Genomic DNA, 24,372 nt, shown 5'->3' on the forward strand with positions numbered 1-24,372 from the left:
GGCGGGGGACGCACAGGGGGAGCACGACTGAGCACTACCCTAACGAAATGTTTGTCTGTCAGTGTGTACCGCCCTTAGGCGAGAGATGTTATTGATAAATTGATAGTCTGTGCACGCAATAGCTCCGTACATAGAGCTGTATGTACACAACGACGTGTGTACAAGCCCCGCATGTTATGTTATGTTAGTCTAAAATAAATAGGCCCCGGGTGGCTCCAGCGACTCATTTTTAACTTTTTATACACGTGGGTCTAATCGTTTTTATAAAGAAATGCAACTGACAGTGTGATTTTGAATGCACCGTTGCCATTGTACAGTAAATCTTAGTGAATGTAATTGTTATTTGGTACCTATACACTTACAGCCTACACTTCTATAATGTAATATGTTCAGTAAAATGTTAGGTTATGATAGGATATCTCGTTGTCGTAATGAGAGATCAGTAGACGTACAGGGTGAAGGGGCCACAACAACGACGTCTCCGTAGATGAGCGGAGGCGTCGGCGGTGGCGTAGCTGCAGAGCCATCGATCTCGTGCAGTGTCAGCTCGAGACCTGCCATCGATAACGTCCTACTTCACTTGTATTTTGTTACCTCCCTGCAGTATACCTATGTTCAATGTGAGATAGAACATGACGATCTACCCGAGAATGCGCAATTTTACTCGCTTGTCGGTGTACTGCGTGTCATTGGTTTAGGTTTACCATTCGTCACACGCATCACAAACTATCATGTTTGTTATAGTCGTTGAATGTATTAAAACCATAATGTCCATTTGCGCAATATTTTAATTTTGAAGTGAGTGTAGAGAAACAAGCTGTTCGCCAGATGATGCAGTCCGGATGCAACCTCTGACAGTGGTACACGCTCCGCTAAACAAGCCGTGCGACATGTCGCGCTGTGCCCGACTGTAAGCCACGACCGCCTCGCTTCTAGTGCAGGCTGATGACTACTTACTATGTCGAGACGCCAACGTCTCATGCTAGCAACACAAATAGGAAATAGGCGTCATATTGCGAGGGGGACCTAAGCAGCGGTTGATTATAGATCGTTCGATTTTTCCATTAAAGCTAACAACAACCACATAACAAAAGAAGTCGGTTAGATATCAAAATAATCGATTTTCATCGGAAGCCCGTGAATAAAGCGACTAGACTCGGGCGGTGACTTGCACGGTACGTTTCGGTTAAAAAACCTTACATAATGAATGAACCGGCTCGGTGCTCAATGTGTAGAAAGACTATTTCCCTTTTTTTATCAAAAAAAAACTAGAGTAAAGTGTACCGTAGAGCTGCAGCTATGTCGTTTGAGTTCAGTACACTGAGTGAACTGTGTTAGTGAGCCCACTTCCAGCACGAGCGCAACATCTTCATCGTCACATTCAGCTGTCGCGGCTCGCGGCTGATTGCCTTTGCTACAAGTAAACTCAAATTGTTCGCGTAAATAGTCATGGTATTATTTGGGTTAATATAGAGGATACATTTTCTTACGAAGCATCTGACGCTTGGTGAAAAATATACATAAGGCACAATTTGAGGAATGTTTTGAAAGTACAGAAGGCATTAACGAGGGACGTCGTCACTAACAATGTGACCGGAGCGCTGGCAGCGCACACAAAGCGCAGTAAGGTGTGTACACACAGCTTGAACTGCCGCTTCCTGGAATATTGCAGACCGCGCCGCGCCGTGCCCACCGCCCGGCTCTGTCTCGCTTTATTACACGTCTTCACCGGGCTGCTATACAAAGCGGCTTAATGCATCTACTATCTTTACAATTTCAAACATGAAAATAAGCCTCTTCTATAATTACAGGGTTCCTCGGAATACAAGGTTGCACAAGAAAATGTGAATTATGCTTTGTTCTCAAGCACACTCAAGGTCCATTCTATCAGAATGTTTCCATGAATGGAACTATAAATACATTCACATAAACATCCCCAATACGTTGAATTCCTGACGCCACGTGTATGTAAGTACACAGCCAAGCAATGCGAGTGCTCAAACAAACAAAGGGAAACTAATCGAATGGAGTCAGTTTAATCAGACTACAAGTCCGTCACACAGAGGCTGCGCGCGGACGACGCTCAGCAAACACCAGCTCTCCCGAGGGTATCGCCGGCCGAGCGCGCCTTCCTATGTACCTTGGACAAGAAAGAATACTTAATGAAATGGCAGTCATCTATCACACACAGACAGATGATTTGATTATGGCCACATCCACACAGCACTGATTACCTGTCGGAACTTAATAGCAACCACGTCACTGCCTACACGGCATGATTCGTTCGATTCGCCTTACACAGGGCTTGTGGCGTTGGGGATCAAATCAGTGTCGTATGACGTAGCTATAACCATCAGTTTCTGTGAAGTAAGACAAGTGGATAGTTAGACGCGCACGTTTACTTTGACAGAGCGAGGGATGCCGTCCCCCCTGCCCCCGCCCCTGGCGTCCCACCTCGCAGCCCCTCTGCTCTCGCTTGAGCCGCGCCGGTAACGCGCCACGTGTTTTTCGCAAAAACTTTCGGCTCAGTAGGTGGTAAATCCTCTTTATTTTTTGGCAAGTTTCCCTCCAGTGTAAATGTTTTTGCTAACTTTACAAAACTAACTAAATAATATTCCTTATTTTCCTAGGAAGCGGTTAAAATAAATAGGTCCTTATTCTAGCTGATTCTGCGAGTAGTAAACTCATCATAACCTGCCTAGCCTTTTCCTTGTTGGGCTCGGCTTTCAGACTAACCAGGCGCAGTTGAGTACCTACCAATGGTTTACTAGAAGCGATTCGATTGTCTATCTGACAACCCAGTTACCTGAATAACCCGATTCCCTTGGTAAAGGTTATCAGATTTCTGATTTCTGACTGCCCATTACGACTGCCGAAGACGTTCAAATGACAGCAGGATCCACCGGTTTTTTGTGCCTTCCGAAACACGGAGGAACTCGTTATGGCAACATGGTCTCCCGTCCAATTTGCTCAACCGTACACAATATGTAGATACTAGTAGGTAATTTTATAGGCATGTATGTAATCAATGGATACTTATGCTATATTAATACGCGTCATAGGTACATAAGACGTAAAGTTCAATGTGTTTGTGGAGCATACCCGGGATGTAGTAGCCGGCACCGAGCACCGAGCGAGCCGCTCCGACTGCCAGACCGCGGCGGCGCGACCACTATACTCACTTGCCTTTACAAAATTATAATTAAGCATTACTTTCACATATCGGAGGAGACAAATACTTAACAATGCCTAGAGGTGAACAGCCTGGTACGATAAACTGGCTAGAAATAGCGTTACGCACCGAGTCAACAATTGTTGCCTGAAAAATTGCTAACATTTTTCCTAGCTGAAAGAAATATTCACTCATAAAGTAAGTGAAGCCAGTGACGAGTACGAGCCGGCGAGAAAACGTTTCGACTCAATCAATCAAGTATCACATCGATGTGTTGGCACCGTTTCATATCCCCTGCAGCGGGGCCATTTCCACTGCTCATGACGTCCGCACACATACATATAAATAAAAGCCTGCATTAAACGGGCATCCTCAAGCATGTACCTTGGGAAAGGGGAACCAATAAATGGCGTGGTCGGTTCATATACCCGTATATTACATCCGTCGCTCGCATGCAACGCTTTCAGTTTGTAGGGATTCTTTCTAGTGTAGGTTAGGTAGGTAGGGGCCGTGGCGAGTGCCTCGAGTCGCCGATACTTTTATCGACTTGCCAACTATTCTGCAAGGGCTTATTGCTTCCCTGACTACGGCGGCGGCTCTGCGCCTTTACAAAAGTTATTTCGTAACTACTTCTAATTGTATACGACTATTCACGTGAACTCTATTGTGAAAAACTAAAAATAAAAGGCGGTGTTGTTAAAGGACAATGCGCTGATATAGAGCACGTAACGGGGCCGCCAGCACCATGCCGCTGCCATTGTTCGGGTCCACCATTGTCGGAGCTCTCTGTGCGCGCTCTGCGGACTCGGGAGGTCCAAATTAAAGTAACGGCTCGCAATAAACTTATTTAACTTACCTTTTTATGGCGAGCGTTTTATATTTCGCACTTTATGGGCTTTCTCCTTTTATTATGATCGTTAAAAGCTATAGGATTGTTCGTCTGAGGCTCTAGTTACGGCTGAGCCGTTTTATATTGAGTCGTTAAGAGTCAATCGGTGCCGGGGCCCGAAGAGTCGGCATACCCTCTTATGCGGGAGCAACGTGCCCTGCGAGGGACTCCGTCAGACCCTCGACCCAGTTCCACAGCGGCTACAAGACATATTGTTACGTTCAACCCCTGCCAGCAGCAGACTATGTATACAATCCTCCTGGAAAGCAAACCTTACATGTGATCGTCGTAACTCAGTAACTCGTAAGGATGGAACGACTTTGTTTACAAATGGAAAGTAATTAAAATGGTCGCAACTGGTAACTGCAGTAATATTGTTTTATGTGCCGAACGCGAATGGCTGTACTCGTTAAACCTTGTGTTTGTGTTCCAAGTATTTTTCCTGCATAGGTTTGTGGAACCAAAAGCGATTCTTAGGAAAAAATGTGAAGGTATGCAAGTTGGCGACATGACGCCGACAGACGACGCACAAAGGTTGAATTAGAAGTCGTGATTAAAGTGGCAATAACGTTCCCGGCGCGGCTAGCTGCGGTATTATAAGATAATGCTCACAGACGGATGGCTCCGCCCAGGCCGACGCATCATTATACCGGAGATGATTAATTAAATATTTTAAACATTAGTTGTTGCACGTGTGATGTGCCGGCGCGAGGCTGCAGCTCCCCTCCTCTCCCCCCCGCCCGGCGTAGCGACGCTCCCCGGGCGCGGGTGGTGCTCGCGCGGCGGCTGGCGTGCGCAGCGAACTCTTGCTGAGTGAGCTCGTTTAAACTGGAAAGTCATAACGAGTAACAAATTATTTAAATTTCACTAATATCCTCGTTGTTAAGCGCGGATGACTGTTGTTATGTACATAGGTATTTTAGTCTTTATTGACTCGCATCCAGCTGCCTTTTTGAGGTACAGTGCACTGAACAAAGTAGGTGATTACCATTCCCGGCAGTCGGTAACAGTCATGCCACTGACTAGAGTTCTGAAACGAAATTGTAGTAATTTCGCTTAATATGTCACCTCTTGTACATGAGGATAGTAATTGCGGCCCCGGCTGGCATCGCACGAATGTGGCTAGTTTGCGAAGTGGCCGCAGCGCCGGTTATTGTGGCACAAGAGCCGGGGCCAATGAGAACTATCTCGGATCGTATCGCGTTTATGACTGGCTGTATTGCCCATAAAATAGCTGAAGGAATGTACTTTATTAGAGCTGCTCGTACGAGCGGCGTGCGGCGGCGTGCGGCGGCGTGCGGCGGCGTGCGGCGGTCTCGCATCTGCTGCGAGTACCCGCTGATGTAATCTCACTTCACTTGTAATGCGATAAGGTGCAGTAGAAACAACAAAACCATATAACACGTGTAAAACTTGACAGAACTCGAATAAAACGCTGGTCACTGTTGAGGATAGCATGTTGGTGGTATCGTCAAATGCTGAGATAAATGTTCATTGGCTTTTTGAAATGTACCTAGTTTGAAATAGTGAATCAACAAAAGTTTAATTTGCGTTGGAAATGGGAATAATGAATGTAGAATAAGTACCTAATTACTGCCATTACGAACCAGTTCAATCACAATCTTAATTATATTATATAACTTAGAAAAGTTGCATTGGTACTTGCCTGACCTGGGATCGAACCCGCGCGCGCCTCTCGAGGCGCCACTCGAGGTGTTGGTTCTTTGGGCCACCACGACTTACATAAGTGAGTAGGTAATAATAAACATAAGAGCTTATAAGGGAGTAAAGCTAGAGAATGTAAGGAAACAAAAAAGTAGATATGGGAATACATAAGAGAGTACATGAGGGCAGGCATAACGGAGTACATAACACTTGTTATACTCCCTATAACAAGCTTCCGTATCAGTGCTGTGGGCATGCCCACAGTGCCCACAAATGTAGTGTATGATATAATAAGAGCTGTCATTATGAAATGCTTAATGTTCAATAAAGTTATTTAAATATCTTTGTCAATTATTAATGTCACACTTAAAACAGTGACTCGACGATCGCTCGTAATGACTTAAATATTTTGTGAGTAACCAGGTCCATTGTTACCGAGTGTAGGTACATTGCGTTGCTAATGAAATTAAAACTGAATTGGGTTTACGTATTGTATGGTTTTGTGCTATAGGATGTAGAAGTGAGGCTCGCGGTGGAGTTGCGCGTCAGTGGAACGGTATCGGAATACTTGCGGCGAAGTGTACCGCGCGCATCCGCGTGTCGCGCCGGGCCGCGGCAACTTGTCCGCCGAGTATGTGCGGCGCGTGCAATCTGGCGCACATGCATCATGCGGCGCTGTCCTGTGCCGGGAAACATGTCAGCTTCCCGGACAAAGCCCTCCGTTATTTATGTGTTGTGGCTCCGCGCTATTGTGCACTATCGATTACGCTGACATCCTTCTTAGAACCAGACAGCTATCAAGTAAAGTTAGCGTTTGTGGAAACTAGAAAACTATTTGTGGAACATTTTTAGGTCAATCAATCAATTCGAGTTAGTGCACAGTTGAGCGGCGGCCGCAAGGGCGTGTCACATCTGATGCTGTACTTGTATGTAGGTACGTGCAACTGTAGCTCACTTACCAATCTGGAACAAAAACTGATAAATAAATAACTGGAACCCCTGCGCGTAATCGTAGCTGAAGCCCTAATCCTTGTATAGATTGATCAAGCTATGTATATATGTTGATGTAACAGTTAGCTAGGATGCGGTGTAAGCAGGTAGTGCAGCGCGTCACCGCAACACGTCTGCCGCTGACGGCGCGTGCTGCCGCGCGTCATGCGGCGACGCGACGCCGTGTTTGTTGTTGCGACGACACAATGCGCTGCACGTCGTCACTCACTGCACATCAAAACAAATATTACAAATAAGTATACCTATTTCATTATGCTTAGGTACTTCGAATATGTTTATTCGTAACTAGATACTACTAGGTAAACATTTAGCTTCAAATCATAAAATCAAACGATTCCGAGACATCGATAGTCTCGGAATTGTAGAAATCAGGTACATCGCTTTCAATAAGTAGGAACCAAACTCTTGAACATTCTGGGTAGGAACGGATGACAATAATAAGATAGATAAGTGTCATCTAAGTCTCGACACAAGTTCTCTCGTATCGTCCACGGAGCTATATAAAATGGAATTATGTATATAATAGGTAAAATGTATTAGGTAGATAGATACCTACGCGTGTGTACAATCATCAAGTGCAGATGGTTTACAGTACTTACATATTAATAACAACAGTCGTGCTTATTGTATTAATAGATATAAGAGGGACAAGAGAACGAGCCCCTGCGGTCCTCCTCGTGAAACGCACTTATCCTCACATGCAGAGGGCAATGGCCGACACTGATCCTCTATTTCATTGTTTTAAACATTACTTTAATAATTTTCAACTGCCTATATAGGTAGGTATGTAGGCATCATCTATTCAATACATTCAATAATCACATTTTTTTAGGGTTCGGTCCCAAAGGTTAAAACGGGACCCTATTGTTTTCGTCCTCTGTCCGTCCGTCCGTCCGTCTCATGAACCGTGATAGTTAGAGAGTTGAAATTTTCGCAGATGATGTATTTCTGTTGCCGCTATAATAACAAATACTGAAAACTAGAATAAAAACAACAAACGTGTTTTTTTTTTGCTGATTTTATAAATAATGGTACGGAACCCTTTGTGCGCGAGTCCGACTTGCACATGGCCGGTTTTTCAAAACTGAAATGCAGATAAGTAGTACGTAAATAGGTACGGAATGTTTTTCAAATCTAATAGGAACGAATTGTAATGCTGCTAGAGGCAACACTGTTTCAATAATGTGCCGATATGATAGTTATCCTTATTGTATTTTCCTGAGCCCACTATTTGTCACTGTAACAACAAAAAGAAATCGTCTACCTACCAATAAGTGTTTAAAATTCGTCGCGGTACCTGTGCCTGTGCACTCCTTTGTGAGAGCCTGAGAACTAAACGGACAGCGCCATCTGTCGCCGGTCGACGCAACCCATCATTACTTGTTACATCAACATGTCCATCAAAACGAGCACTTATTACTTCAATGTATCTATGAAAGCGGCCACTTATTAGTCCGGGGGCTAATGTGTATCATTCAGCAGAGTGCGATGGGGTTCCTGTAACGTAATGACGCGGTACAAAGTGAGGGCTGTCGTGATTTCATCATTCTGCAGGTACCGACGAGCCGTGCGGTAGTTTCACACCGCGTTATTTGTACAATTAGAACGGTGGCAGCTCAGGAACTCTATTTTTAGCAGTAGAAGGCTGCGGACTTGAGCACGACACTAATATGGAAACACGCGCGTTTCTTGCTCTCAAAATGTACCGGAACTTTATTTTATTTATTAAGGTTGCCATGTGAAACACAACCTTTATATGGTATCCGTCGTAAATTGCTTGAATATTTCACGTGAGCATGAAGACGTACGTTTGACAAACTAAGGTGACAATCATAGATCTTAGATGTAGTGCGCATAGGTACTTACGTGTGCACTTATTTCTGTGAGTAATGTAGGAAAGTCCCGCTGTACGACATCACAGGCGCTCCGTCATCGGAAGCGGTGCGAGTGAGTGCGATGCGGATTTGGTTCGCCCCTTTGAGAGTTACGCGCGTGTAATGCGTTATGCATAAAACTAGTTTGAAAGTTAAATATAATATCGGCATAAATATGAAACGTGCAGCATATCGCAGTGCCCCCGAGCCCCGAGGCCGCGTGCGCCCTGCTTCACTAATTAATTTATCGAGCAGCTCTTATATCTGCGTCTAATTGCATTAGCACTCTCGAAACATGTTCACGACCATCGTTAAACTGGATTGAAGCGTGAATTTTTATGTTTATAATGAAGAGCAGTCTGCTAACTTCACGTAATAAATTATTTATTAACGTTTCGGTTGAGTAGCGCGTCCGCGGCCACCCAGCCATGTAGCCACGTAGCCACGCAGCCACGCAGCCACATAGCCACATCCTGCGCGATGCCTCGCTGTACGGTGTACAGTTTCGTGATAACCCTGCGGTTGAGGGTATCGGTATCGGACACGACTGTGGTAATTACCAACCGGCGCGTGTTTAAAAATTACCGGATCCAGGGCACGAAATGCGTCCAATAAACCGACACGTTCATTATACAACCTTATTTGGAACTCCGCCCTGAGAACTGTAGCGGCCGGGCCATCTGCGACGTTAGGAGCGCAAGATTGAGGTATATAAATGACATGATGTTAATGCAATAATATTTCTTAAGCTGAGTCCCATTGTGGAGTCCCCCAGCGTGGTCGCCCTAGTGCACACGAGGGCGCGGGGCTGCTCACACGGAGTTCCCATTAGGCATACAGACGGAACACGGTCGGCAAACCAAAGACAAGTCTCGCTATTCTGAGAAACGAGCCATCGACACAACTCCATTGTGGGTCGCACTCCGCCCGCTTTTTAGGAAACGTGTGCTGAGGGCCCGCGCCGCTCTAACCGGACTGGCGGTGTGTCGCAGCGGGCTAACTCGTCGCATGCAAAACGGATATAAATCGCAACTCTAAATATAGCTCGACTGCTTTTCAACCAGTTAAGACAGACATAGACAGTTCATTTGCTAGTCCAAAAAAGTCGGTGCGACGCGAAAGGGAATAGTGAGTAACCAATCATTTTGGGCCAATTACGGGGGAACGCAAATGACAGGGCAGGACTAGTGACGTCCGGCGCACATGCGATGCTTCAGCCTAGGCAATTTATTAGCAATTTTGTTGCTACATACCTACCCACATGTGTGTTACGTTCCAGCGAATCAGTGTTCGTGTTGCCGTCCGGGCTGGCGCGATTGCATCAATACTGTGTCTGTGTCGCGTTTTATTGATTCTAATCGTATTGCGTAGAAGAAACAACTTAAATTAAAAACAAAATAAAAATATCGCATCGCAGATATCGTGCGATCGAGATGCCAAATAAGTAGCTGCATCCTGCTTACATAGGCAGGACATTGTGTGTGCTCAGCGCAGCGCACACATCGCTGTTACTGAGTCGCAGCGGAGGGTAACTAACAATTAAATCGCGCGCTTCCGCCGCGTAATGCGCACGTACGCGCGGGTAATGCCGGGGGCGCGACTATTGCAAGCGTCCTTATCTCACTAATTGCACACATGACACTTTTTACGTAATGATGGATAATGTAGTGCCAACTATATAACTAGCGCTCTGTGCACATCTCGTCTAATATACGACGGTTATCGGGTTTACTGATTATTTTTTACGATAACGAGACAGTCTTTAATGCGTTCGATTTTTTTGTCATCGGTGTTACGTTTCATGCGCAAAGCCGATGTTAAACCGAAATATGATGATCTAAAATAATCTTAGGAGCATTAGCGGCGGTATACTCGGCTTGGAACGATAATTTCCTAGTTGGGTGCGTCCATTTGAGTAGCGGCTAATGTGGGCCGCGTCCGGTGCAAGTGGGCTTGTATCAAAACTCCATTAGAGAACAATCGCACGATCCCGGCCGTACGTCGCACGAATGTCATTAGTTTCTCATATATCGATGTTACACAAAGTCGGGCTGCGAGAGGCGCGTCACTATGCGCGTCACGTCCGCACTAACAAGCTCAGCTATTAGAACCGTTGAGTTTCTTAAAGAGTTTTGTAAAGATACCTGTTAACGCAGGTACATTTGCTATTCACCCTCGGATGTTCCCGTGAACAAAGCTCCGGCGCTGAATGCATTCGGCGACACGTGTTGCAAGTCGCCGGCAGAGGGGAGAGCATGCTCCAGTAGTTCCCAGCAGTTCAGTGAGCACTGTGACGTACAGCGGTGACACGTTCACTCGCTCCTCACATGACGGCACGGAGGGTGACAGGCGGCTGACATACTAAGTTTTTGTTCGCAACCGCAAACAATTGAATTGATTGAAACGTTATCATTAGGCTGTAATGTATTGCTGAGTGTGCACGAATCTACGACACTGTTATGTAGCGGCTTTAACCTACTATTTGTTAGTCACTCATAGTTGTTATAACAGATATCGTGTCACGTCGTTGCGTAAACTGCATCTTGAGACGTAAATCACGGCGCATATCGTGCAAATGACGCGGACTGTAATGGCTGAACTAATTAAGAGTGTCCCGGTGTGGCGGGCGCGGCTGATTCACGCAGAGCGAGCCGCATTGTGCGTCACACCAATTCCCGGTTGATATAATTTGTTGATAGTGTGGTTGTCTCCGACTGCTGGTACTCGGCACTCGTGACTACACTCTCAATACTTTCTCTCGATCTGTCATGTTGATGTTCAGCTGCAGAAGGTTCTCATGAAGAAACCTGTCGTATTACAATATCGGCTCGTTGCTACAATGGTCCTGCGGCGACAATGGCGGCGCGGCGGAGCGTGACCGGCCATTTCGGGAAGTGCCCGCGGCTGCCACAATGTGCCACTAATAATAATTCCACACTATTGTTGTACTTCTGATACCCCAACACGATAATTTAATCCCAAGCGCTTTTTTCGAATGGAAAAAATCTTTTGTTCGACAAAAACTTTTATTTCCATAGACTCATCAGATGAAAGGCCTTCGTTCGCTTTTTTGCCGATTACTTATTTGCCAGCGATTACTTTTTATGTTTGATCTTTTATGCTTTTATTTAGCAGGAAGTAATTCTTACTTATTCTTATAGTTGCTAATGTCGTTTATATAAAATAAAATAAATTAATAATGTGCAGTGTTACTATCAGCTTAGCTGGGAAAGAAAATAAAGCCATTAAAATAATGCTTTGTAGTTTAGTGAATAGTAACAGTAAGAGTAAGTACTCAAGTACATATGTTTGTTTAACCGCAGCTAGCATGTGTGTCTACTGTCCGTACACTCAGTGTGCACCACAATATGTATAGCGCCAGCGCTAGTCGGACAAGATTCACTCCATTATACCTAGCAAGCAATAACATAGTCGCACGCGCACGCCGACCGCCTAAACACGCTCTTGGGAAGCGCTTCGTAACAAATGTCTGAAAACACCAAGCACTACATTTATAACTCACGTCATACATTACGCACGTTTACTTAAGAGGGCTATCACAAATTTTCGAGTTTTATACGAGTTTTGGTGCGTCATTATGCTTTGGATATAGTCACAAAAAAAAAACAAAAATAAGATTAAGAAAGTTTGATCATTTATCTTGGGGCTGTTTTCAATAAATATTTTAATTTGTCCACGTACATCAGTAAAATCTTTGTCTCTGCAAAGGATGTTTCATAAAATGTTGCTTTTGGGAATCTTTTGATGCTTCAGTACTACGAGGATATAGCAATTTAACCATTTATAAAAATGTTCAAGATACAACTATATCTTGTACTTGTGCTTGCTTACACCAATTTATTACAATTCATACAGTAATACACCAAAAATAATTCTATAAAACTGAGAGTTACTGACAATTTTCCGTACAAAACTATATTTTTTATCTATGAAAGTATAATCCAAATTCAAATAAAACATATTTAATAATTAAGGTGGTATTGTTATAAAGCTTGAAAAAAAAAATTGGTCTATTTAAAAGTAAAACAATATTTTAAAATAATTTTTGTTTGCAATGCAAAAATCAATATAAATCTTGTGACGCGCGGTGTTCAACTTTAGTCAGCGCCAAGCGCTTATCGAGGGAGGACGTATCGCTCGCTGTTGCGCTGCGCAAACTCGCCGGAGCTCGAAAAATATAGCGCAACCTGCGCAACGAACTCGTTTTGATACTAGTGAGTTTTTATTTTATTTATTAGTTATAATGATCTGATTGAAATGTAATATACACAAGTATTAACCCATGATATTCTAATGCGAAAATGTTATAGATTGGGTTCTCTTTCTTTGATGTTGGTTATATAGAAATATGTACGTAAATGTCATCGTCGTTAGTTTCGCTGTTGCATAATAATATTATTGGATATCTTTGATTCTTGCAGGATAATGAAAGCATATTTAATTCAGATTATCAGACTCAATCGGATACCAGTACAAATAATATGGTAAGTATTTTTTGTCACTCGCAACAGACATATTTGTTTTAATAAACTATTTACATTCCTAGTTTTCATTGTTGCAGGAAAATGAAGATACAATACATGGAAGACGAATTATAGATTTTAGTTTTTTTATAAATCAATTACTTATACCTAATTGATAAACGTGGTGAAAAGTTTGGTTGTCGATTAAATAATTTAAAAATTGTAAACGATTATTTGTTTATTGTAACTCGATTGAGTTAACCTAGAATAGCTCGATTGAGCTATTCTAGGTTATAAAATTCATCGGTACAAATAATATTTCATAAACTATAAAACCAATAAACTATTTCGAAAATAAAAGTGGCAAAGTCTCAAGTTTGTTTGTGCCGCGTGGCGGTCCGCAGGTGTGCGTTGCGTATTTCACTAGACGCACACGCGCGCAAGTGCTGCCGGCTATCGTCTAATTTACCTAAACCTGAGCGATTCGATTTTGTAATAGCGCTCTTAAACATTATTCAGTCACATCGCCGGGTGATTGATTTACCCATCCAGATACATACTCATTTCTCTAGCAGTGTGATACCTACCCACCTATGATATCAAATAAGAAGTATGCAAGTACCTATATTGCATTCATGAATGTAATACATAGTGAACATGTCGGCCACGATATTGTGTGCAGCGTAGTGAACGCGTGAGGGCAGAGGTCGGCGAGTGTCTGCGCCGGGAGGGAGCCGTGCCGAGGCTCCAGCGACGCGATCACTCAATAGCTAGCCATGCAGATGTAGACCATGTACGTGCGTGTGCCACCACCATCCTTAGTGTTCATTCATTTCAAACACGAGCAACGCCTTTCAAATCAGCAGTAAAGTATCTACATCTTAGCCAGTAGTTACCTACCCAGCAACTAACTATAAATTATAAAGTGTATTCAATAAGCTCGTAATTGAATGTGACTTGTTTATCTTTAGTAATGGCTTACAAAGAATGCTTGTTGTGAAATTCTAAAGATTTTTATTCATAAGAAGTACAATGGCGGGTGGTGAATGGGCGGGATGTCTAGCGCACTACTATGTCTGTGGAGATTGTCTATGCAGAATAGAATGGAGACAGCAGATAGCTCTGACCAGCTATACACAGCAGTCTATTGAACAAGGCTTACTTCTAGTTAATAGCTATTATACTAGGGAAATAGCTCTGGGTACATGTTTGCTGCAGTTGTAGATGAAGCTCGTGCTCCAGTTCCATAAAGTCAGACGCTCTTTCTGAGCGCCTGCTAATGATGTAAGTGTGCGTTCAGTCACAGGTTTTCCGTCGTGAACACTTACTGCCATCTTTTAGTTAACACAACAGAATACCCAGGAGGACATGTAGGTACTATGACTATTATCGACGACGATATTTCATAGATGATGTGCGATCATTATTTCAATTAGCTGTGAAGAATTGACGGCATTTCAATCATATAATGTGCTTGATCACTTGCTGCACTTGCAATTATACGTAAATTATTTTCACCGCATTTGAGCAGTGTTAGAATATGTTCAGAATGAACCTTCTACTAGTAGAACTCACTGGGTGTCAAAAATATAATATCTGAGGGCGTGGCTGGATGGCGCACGATGGATGGTGCGAGCGGCCGGGGCCAGGCCAGCCGGGCGCCCCCCAGCTACCTGGCCCGGCCCCAGGGCCAGCCCGTAATGGACCAAGTGCTGCCAGCAAGAGCCGGGATAATTAAAGTACTCTTGAGATAGTTGCGATTCCCGGTAGTCATTAGTTCGTGCTCGCAATCTTGTTACTGTGAGAATATAATTTTGCCTTGTTTTCTCTTTTGACTTATAATCATGTAAATGTCATGTCACTAGGCTGTTCATTGTATAATATCTAGGTATCACGCTACTTGTACCGTGTGCCCTACAACTGAGCTCTATTTAACAAGTCAATGGCAGCACCACTAACAGTTCGCATTTAACTACACTAATTCATATGAACGGGATTCATAACGAGGATTTGACATTCACATGTAAATCTAAAACTTTCCAATGAAGTGTTCACAGTGACTGATACTTACGTTACTACTAATGATTATTAAATATTTAAGTTCTTCTGTGGCTCTTACTCTTGTGCTAACTAACATTTTTTTAAATTGTTTTGGTAGGTCATAGTACCTTACATATAATTTTTATTATGAGTAAAACATTACTATCTTCAGATTATTGCCTCTAAGAGATTATTTTGTCTATTATGTTATTGTGGAGGATAGTCCAGTAGGAGTATCCCTTGATAAAAAAGAAATAGACTACCAGATGTCAACAGTGTGGTCAACAGTTCTTGTGTCTACAGTACTTATGTTAGTATTTAGAAAATGTTTATTGTACTTCATGATTAAGTATGTACTTTACTTACTCCTTACTTAATACATGTCTAACGAATAACTTAATGTTTATTTAACCAATTAAACCAAAAGAATGTACCTGTAAAGATAAGTACCTACTTGATTGCTGGTCTTTTGCGGAAAAACTACTAATTGGGTTTTGGCGAAACTTGGTGGTAATAAGAAGATAATTATGTACTTATAGCATACTCCTGGAATACATGCAAAAAACGTCAAAAACCTTCCTCTCTCCCACTTATTTGTTGTTTACGTAGCTATAAGAGTTCGGCATTACTTTGTTTGTATCCCTAGCGAGGAGGTGTGGAAGTGCCTTCTCAGCATCTCTGAGCAATGTAGTGCAGGCGAACCATTGAGCGTACATTCAACTGTCTCGGAATCTCAAACCAAATCAATAAAAAATAGATAGACCAAGTAGTTATTATACAATCTGGACTCGACGGCTGTAGTGCCAGGGAGCGGGGCGAGGCCGCCCCCCCTCCCCGCTCTCCCCCCCTCCCGGCACGCCCCCGCCGCTGAGTACCATTAATCAGCCGTCATGGACACGATGTGCTGCCCCCGGATATATTGATGAGCTCTGATGGAATATAAATGGCCTGAGAAACGTGATATTTTACCAAATTGCTGCTCCAACTAAAGCGAGGTTAATGAAATTTTACGCCCTCCCAAGGAAAGCTATCAATCTCATTTGAATAGTTTCGTCGGCCTGAGCACTCTCACATTGATTGACGTCACTATTTCATCTATGAAAGCAGAGACTTAAGCACAACTTCATTTTAACTCGTTTATTTTACACATGTCATTACTCCTTATCAAAATAAATTAACTCTATAAATGAACACATAGGCTAGTTCTTGTCCCGAAAATCGACATCGGAGCCGCGAGCGACCGTTAAATACCTGGGTATAATAAATATTTTACTTTGCACGCATCTCTGTTTCTGTCATTCTGTAAATGTTAATATTTTAGTCATTTGATAAGCGGAACGAGTTGTACGGTTTGAAAGATAAACACGCTCGGATTGACTGGGTAAAGCAAGCCGGAGCGACCCGGTGCACTGGTACCAGCTGTAGTGGTTTCTTGAAGCTAGTGACCGACAAATAGCCGCAATTTATGTGTCTGCTTAAATAAATAATGTAAATATCCGTCGCACAAATCTCTGTCCAACTTAATGGTTAGCAAACCCTGGCCATCAATCTTGGCTAAGTACGGTCGCTCGTAGCTCCACCAAGCGGATAGTTGTTGTAACGCTGCATAAAAATATAAAACTATCTATGTACGCATAGTCGCATACTACGCGGATTCTAGGAACTGATACGAGATGGCGCTATGGATGCATATAAAACACGTTTGAATTGTTTTTTTTTAATGTATTTATTTTTACTTTAAACTTAATTAATATCACAGTCACGCAATCACAATGATGTGTACTTTACTTACATACTTATGACAAGTCAGCCGCAGAAGTAGTCACTACACTTCCCAATGTTTCTGAAACTAATTGTCACAACTCACCGGCACAAAATGCATCATTATAGTTTCTCGTTATTATTACTTCGCCAAGTGTTGAACGGCCATCTCAGTATGTTAAAAGGGTTGAAGGCTTGCACTTCTCTTGGCTTGGCGTCGAGTGTATCCTTCGACTTGTAGAGGAACATGCCGTGCTGTGTGTCGCTGCACGAGTAGCCGAGCACGGCCTCCTCGCCGCTGCACCGGCCCTGCATCAGCTCGTCCCAAGAGGCGCAGCGGCGACCAGTCAGCGAGGCTTCGTCCGTCACCGACGCCGAGTACAGCTTCCAGGCCTGCGCGTGGTCGCACTCGAGGCTGATGCTGCGGTCGCGGCACTCGGGCTGCTTGCTGCTCACGCCGTTCACGTACACGTCGGCGTGCCCCACCGGCTCCTCGAGCCCGAGCACGCCGCTGCTGGAGTGCACCACCTGCACGAACTGCGCGTCGCGCTTGTCCAGTCGGAACTCCGTGCGCGCGAAGCACGGCCGCGCCGGGTCCAGCGCAGTGATACGCCCCAATGTGGCGTTCAGTTTCTTCCTCACCAGTTTTCCGGTAAGGCCGGCGACGTGTGCGCCCAAACTGAAGCCTATGATATGTATTGAGGACACGGGGTAGCCCGATTTGTGCAGGCCTTTGATGAAGCTGTATAGTAAGTGCGAGAGCGGCATAACGTTGGAGACGGAGGCGACGTAGCCGCGGCAGAAGGAGAGGCGCGTGTCGAGCATGTGCACGGCGGCGTGGCGCGTGAGCAGCGCCTCGAGGATGGCGCGCGAGGAGGGGTCGCTGGGCGTGTTCCACCAGCCCGGCACGTACAGCACGAGCGCGTCGCCGGCGCGGCGCGGCCGCAGCGCGCCCGCCACGGTCACGGCGCGCCGCCGCCCGCGCGAGTACTTCAGCAGCGGCGTCTGCGCCGCCTCCAGCGACGTGCGCGAGAACAGCAGCTGCTGCGGGAGCACCTCACCTGCAACATACATAACAGTTTGTTAACAGAGTCATACAAAATATCTCCCGGGGCTATGCTTAACAGTTGCCGCGGCCCTGGAACATAATGGGTTTTAGGTAGTAAGAGTCTGACAGTCCCTGACGTTTCCACAGCGAGAGGGGTCATTTGATCCCAGCGGGGCCCAGCAGGGCCAAGGTCTGCCGGGGCTGCGGGATTGTTCGAAAAAGATTTTTGACGTCGTAAAAAAAAGGGGTCATTTGATTGACATTGTTTAGTTATTTTTTATGTCTAGTGGCCATAGAAATCTAAGGCACATTAACGAACACGATACCTATGTGTATGACTAAGGAAATCAGTAGTTTATCACAGTTTTATGGTCGGTCCCCCATATCCGAGGATCGTGCTCATCACTTAGGGTTGCATCTGGAGCCGATGATTTGCCTCCACCGGTTTGTATCCATTGCGCCTCTTATAACCGTGTGAAGCTTTGAAGACGACGAATCTTTTACTTAATTGGCCTATCTCGTTGGAGAACTCCATTTTTCACAGTTATCGCCTCTTCGTCGCATCGACGACCGACATGTGGCGGGAATCGGGATGCGTTGTATATTGTGGCCAGGTGAGTTTTATTTTGGAGCTTGGATAGGATTCATATGTTGGTGCGTTTTGCAGTCCAAGGTATTATTAGCATCCGTCTCGAGTACAATATTTCAAATGCATTAATCCTGTGTCATGCTATTTAAGCGGGTCACATCATCTTTTGCCACCCCATCTATTCTCTCTCCATTGACCTCTGTCTGAGACGCATTTGCCGTCCTTGCACATTTGTGACCCCAGGTAAACGTAGCGGTCTACGATGTTAATGCCATGATTTAGGATTTAATGTTTCATATCGTAGTAGGTACTAAATAATTGTCATTTATCTAACCGGTTAAGTATGTAAGCAAAAAGGCCTAAAATTTAAGGCAGTTAAAACTGAGAAAATTCGTCCTCATGTATCACCTATATAAACTTGAGTTTGACGAGCTTGTCAAATGACGAATGTTGGCTTTTAACTAAAAATGCAAAACGAGTCAAGTAACATGATCGTAAGGTTTTTCTGATTATCATGTTTACTGAGTTTCAATATAATCCACGGTTATTGTTAATAAATCACGCATTTGTACATTGTTTGAGTGCGATTGTCCAGTGTAAGGTAGCCCTCGTGGACTTGTATCGGCAGTGGTCCAGTGTCTGCGGCTGTGCGTACGCGCGGCTCAGGCGAAGCTGGTCGCGCGCCCACGCCTCTGTCCTCTGCGGGAGTTTGTGTTATTCAACTTACTAACATTGACCTTTATCTTATACATTCGTTCACAACCTTTGTATCAAAAGATTCGAATCCATTAAGGTTCTTTGTGAATACATTAATTAATTTAATACCACGCAAAATGGTTCGTTAGGGTTTTTTGGGTGGAATTTAATATTTTATTTATAAACCATTGAGTACCCAATTGGTTCAAGTGTCGTCTTAGAACGTTGGAGTTTGATCGTCGTCTGGAGGTTTTCGGTAATAAGTGTTTAATTCTATTACGAGACCACTGTTTACTTTTAGTTAAGTAATCTCACAAATAAATACGTCAGATAGATACCCTACTGTATATCAATGCCTACACTACACAATCAGACTTAAAATCCGTCGCGATACCTAAATGAGTAGAGCTAGAGCTCGGCACAACAAGACAACGGGCACAGCTTATATCGACGATACAGTAAGGATTCAGTTAATGGAGATTGTCCTCAGCACCGCGGTGATGAATCCGATTACAGTACATCTTTCTGAAGGCAACGCCCGGTAAGCGGCTTACGGGACGTTAACTTGTGCACTGCGACTAACCAGCGCTTGCTTCACGGAGAGACAAGTGCTCGGGGACTCAGCGTTCCTGTCATGATCATTGTCAATACCGACGTGATTATTGTGTCGCCGTTTAGAGAAAGGACAGCTCCTCTGACGATAAGGAATGATCACCCCATGATCACTTTAGGTATTCAAGGTGAATCTTAATTTCACCGTTCTAATGTAAGTTACAGAGGGTGTAAAAAATATAGGTCCCCTTGTTTGATGTTTTGAGTGCAGTTTAGATACTTCCAACCAGCTTACATGCTGAGCATGTCCCATAAGTGTGAAATGAAGATAAATTAGAGTTACTGCTCGCTGCTCAAAGGTATTATAATGAAGCGTAACTGTACGAGCAGTGTGTCCAATTTTCTACCGAAGTCAACGTTACGTCCACGTTTGGTTTAGTTCAGGTAATAAACTTATATTTACTTGCATGACAAGTTTATACCAATTAACAATTAAACCAATAGAAATCAATCGGAGCAAGTATCTACATATTTTTGTAAGTTAAAAATTGAATGATTTGTTTTGGTACCTAGTAATAACTTATGAAAGTTTTATATAAAGCGGTTTTCTAAATAATCATGATGATGGATTATGTATGGATGACATATGCCTATACGCAAATAGCGTATCAAGTCAGTATTGCTGTACTCCATACTGGGGACACGATTTCCGAGAACGTCGAGTGACACGAGCACACAGCACCACTCACTACACTGGACCGCGAGAACAAGGGAGACACGTACAGGTGGCGGAGGCTGCCTTCACCAGCTCGTCGAAGCGCTGGCTGACGAAGGGCGGCAGGATGGCGCCCAGCACGGAGAGCGCGTCGGGCGCGGGGGTGCTGCCTGGCGCCGCAGCCGCTGCCACCAGCAGCGCGAGCGCCGCGAGACCTGCTGCCGAGTGCGCGCGTCGCATGCCCACCACTGCGCCCGCGCTGACGCAACTCTTAGTTATAAACTGCGAGCATCGGCCGCGGTGCCTTGATACTGAACCTCGGACCGACTGCGACACCCACTTTAGAAGATCCACTCCTAATACCGGCCGGACATGTGCTCGTGTGCGGAACTCACGCACACACGCGCACACATCTTCGCGACGATAGCACGACGGTGCATTGGAAAGAAAATGCATGAGACCAGCTGAGCACGTCGCTTGCAAGGCAAATAATAAAAATGTTCTTCCAATCAGATATAATATTTGATTAACTAACTATACCACTAATTTTGTTGAGCAATCATGAGCTAGGTTTGAATCCTGACACGAGTAAGATGTGGGTTTTCCTTGTTGAATTTCTTAAATAGATACTGAAGATACAGTCAGCAGAAAAGTGAGTTGCCTTGCAGCCCGGGGCCTGCGGCTGTAATTAAATGACTGCCCGTTAATTTCTCCTTCCACTGCGTGAACCTTCTGCGTTTGTGTTTAGTGCTAAAGTTATAAATTTCGCCAACATTTTATTATGTATTGTATTTATATAAATCATGTAGTTTTTGCGACCGTTTTTTGTTGCGCTATAAAAACTTAGGCATTAAGAATAATGATAGCTGTAAAAACACTGCTGAGATGTGATGTGTGTCCGACCGGTGTTCTGTATAATTAAACAGCTGGACTTTACCTTACTAAAATATATCTACTTGTAAACAGGTAAAGATATTAATTAAAAACATCATTTGATCATTTCTATATTTAGTCGATTGCCACCAAAATTTTCCTCTAAAAAATCAATAAATTAGCCACATTGTAACCTTTTGACCTCACAGCCCATGCGGTGGTTCAGTGAGAAGTAAACAGTAACACTGTAAACCTTAATCCGTTAGTTTTGATCTTTAGAAATGGAACTAAGTTAGGCGCCAAAAAATGCGAGGAAAACAGCCAAAATATCTCCGCCTGACACAAAAACGAGCCACGCCTTAATTTTCTAAAATACCTAAGTTTCGTTACACGACAGAATACCGCTAAATTGTTCCGTTTGAATGTTTATACATATGTACCTTGCCGTTAGATCTAATCCACCTTAAAATATGTTAATTATTATGACACTGATTTCCGGCAACAAGTCTCTCATATGAAAACTAGCATTTAGAGAGCTTAGCCTTCAGTACGAGCACAGATTACTATAATATGTAGTTACTTCGGTACTAGTCTGTATTTGGTTTTGGCAAATAAGGTTTTCCAAAGATGCTCGCGAAAATGCGTTGATTTCAGCAGAAAGAACTCCAGAATGATTAAGGTATATCAAGAGCTAACATGGATGTTACGAGGTGATCAACTTATAGGTATGTACACCTACGTAGAATCGGAACACGGAATCATTATGTAAATGAATGAAACAAGCTGGATTTTGAATAATTGTACTTATGAACATTTTGTAGTTTAATTTAGACCATATAAGATTAGAGCCCCGTCATCCTTTGGGACATTTAGTGGGTACTTGGAATCATAGTCAGCCACGTTTCCTCGTAAAACACACAAATGTGTTACTTGGTGATAGTTAGTAAGTCTGCCACTCACATCCACTGTGTAACGATACGGTTCCGCTATAAATTATACAATACAAACTGGAATCCTATCAAGTATTGAAACCTCGCCAAATCGAAATTGCGGTCGAGAGCCGATATATCAAAAATCGCGTCCGCTCGGTCCCGGCGGCCGCGGTCCCGCATACAAAGCGACGGGTTAAGCATATGTGGCCAGCATATGCCCGGCATGCATGCATATACCGCACGTTACCCCCGGCCGCGCTGACACCAATTAATTGGGCACTCCTCCAAAGCAATCTGGCCGGTTCAAGTAAATGATTCGGAAAGCGACTCTTTCAAATGTTTGCTCGTGATTGTTACTGCGAATGCTAGTCATTAAAGCCGTGGAATGGGGGTGGCTTCATTTATGTTTGTTCAAGTATAGGCAACGCTCCACCACCTGACAATATTTTAAGGCTAATGGTGAATATAAAATGCCAAATTCATTGCGTTTGTAAGACTTCTTTGATCTGCACTCCAATGATTTTCATGTAAATGTCTATAAAGACCCTGTGAGGGATTAATGTCCGTGAATTGTGAAGCGCGGCTATTACTGGCTATAAGCCTTGTGAATAACTCAGTGACAAACAAACTGCGCTAAGTAAGCTGACATGGCAGTTAATGAAATATTTGTCACATGTCAGTGTCAATGAGCACGCGTGTCGTCGGTTGCTTCAGCGCCAACACTAATAGTTGATGTCATGCACAGGGAGGTTACATCTGTTATCATGTTCGGAATATACTTAAATATGCAAACACCCCCTGACTGTGATTTAAAGTTGAACACCTTTGTTTCAAATTCGGGAATGTGTCAGAACTTCGTTCTCATAACGGTTTCTCTTGATGTCTAGGTAGGTAATGCAGACAGTGTCGTGGGCAAAAGTTAGTATTTCTATGTATGTATATTGGCAAGCACATGAGGCAGGTAGCGGGTGGGGAACACAAACTAACGACAAGTATATCGACTTGTAAGTAAACAGTTAAACAGGCTACGTGTGACGCTAGACAGCGAACGGGATCAGTAAACTCTCGCACTCGCAATTAATTAATAACATTGATTAAAAGGAGCGTCACGTTGTGTGGAACTGGCTCACCGGTAACATGGCGTATTTGGTTTAATTGCTCGATAAATATTTACTGCTTCAGCTTTCGCTGTTTATAAGGATCGACGCACGTTAACATTTTATGTTACGAATGATTTTGGTGCAATAGCGGTGTTACTAACTGTAGGTTGCTGATTATGAACCCGTATGGGCTCAATGGCATGGCCATAGTTATTTCGTCTCAGAATTATCATCCTACTATTGACTTATTTTCATAGTTAGTTTTATAGTACGATAAAGTCCGTAGAATATTTAACTATACAGTATGAACTACGGGTTTAATTAGCTCAGTACTGGCAGTTATCACAGGACACGGGCAGTAAACACGTGCGAACGTGCTCATTACGACCAGCAAGTCATCACATTACCCTCGCGGTGTGATGTAATTACCAGCAGGGATGGCTGCATGTGACGTGGGTGAGTACCGCGGTGCAGTTGCAAGGGGATGCATATTGCACTGGAAGGCGGCTACACACGGAATTCGGAAGCCATTTACACGAATCGCCTAGGAAGGATGAGAAGCTTTTAGAAAAGGTTTGTCCTTTTTTACGTCTTCTATTTTTTATAGATATGTAAGGTACCTCCAACCACAATGTATACAGCTGCAAAGATATGAGGTTCTGGAATTAAATTAAAAATACATATTTTATTACTATAGAAAGTAGAGCTGGATAGGTATCACTTTGAATGTGTGAACGTCTCGTCTTGTAGAAAAGTACCTAAGAAAACACTTTACGCGCCGTCGCTGACGGCCCCCGCGCTCAAAGCTGTCAGAGTGGTTAGGTGACATCCCCTCGCAGCCGCCTCACGTAAGTAACAGCCTCTTCATCTAACTTCCCTGAACACCATCATGAATCAACCAAACTCCAGCAGAGGTTGCAAACTTTTACATATGGAACATTTAAAAGCTCTCGATGACGAGGCCTCGCAGG

At 43.8% G+C, this 24,372-nt stretch overlaps 1 protein-coding gene and 1 long non-coding RNA gene across 2 annotated transcripts; one reads left to right on the forward strand and one right to left on the reverse strand.

Annotated features, from left to right (window-relative positions):
* Window positions 1-12,770: 12,770 nt before the first annotated feature.
* LOC135118262 (uncharacterized) lies at window positions 12,771-13,324 on the forward strand. The gene is made up of 3 exons (XR_010277451.1): window positions 12,771-12,846; window positions 13,054-13,116; window positions 13,194-13,324. It is a non-coding gene; the product is annotated as an uncharacterized LOC135118262 (long non-coding RNA).
* Window positions 13,325-16,845: 3,521 nt separating this feature from the next.
* LOC110372524 (phospholipase A1) lies at window positions 16,846-20,967 on the reverse strand. Its single transcript, XM_021329287.3, has 2 exons — window positions 20,565-20,967; window positions 16,846-17,957 (listed from the first exon to the last, which is right to left on the reverse strand). The coding sequence occupies exons 1-2, from the start codon at window positions 20,950-20,952 to the stop codon at window positions 17,020-17,022; spliced, it is 1,326 nt and encodes a 441-aa protein (XP_021184962.3). The 5' UTR covers window positions 20,953-20,967; the 3' UTR covers window positions 16,846-17,019.
* Window positions 20,968-24,372: the final 3,405 nt, after the last annotated feature.

The sequence above is a fragment of the Helicoverpa armigera genome, chromosome 20, assembly GCF_030705265.1.
Source record: "Helicoverpa armigera isolate CAAS_96S chromosome 20, ASM3070526v1, whole genome shotgun sequence".
NCBI classification, from domain to species: Eukaryota; Metazoa; Arthropoda; class Insecta; order Lepidoptera; family Noctuidae; genus Helicoverpa; species Helicoverpa armigera.

What these genes read in the sequence shown, in the direction of transcription:
- LOC110372524 (XM_021329287.3), bottom strand. Translation starts at nt 20,952, where the DNA reads ATGCATTTTCTTTCCAATGCACCGTCGTGCTATCGTCGCGAAGATGTG. An exon ending in GAAGGCAGCCTCCGCCACCT is followed by an intron (nt 17,958 to 20,564) that starts GTACGTGTCTCC and finishes TGTATGTTGCAG; the next exon opens with GTGAGGTGCTCCCGCAGCAG.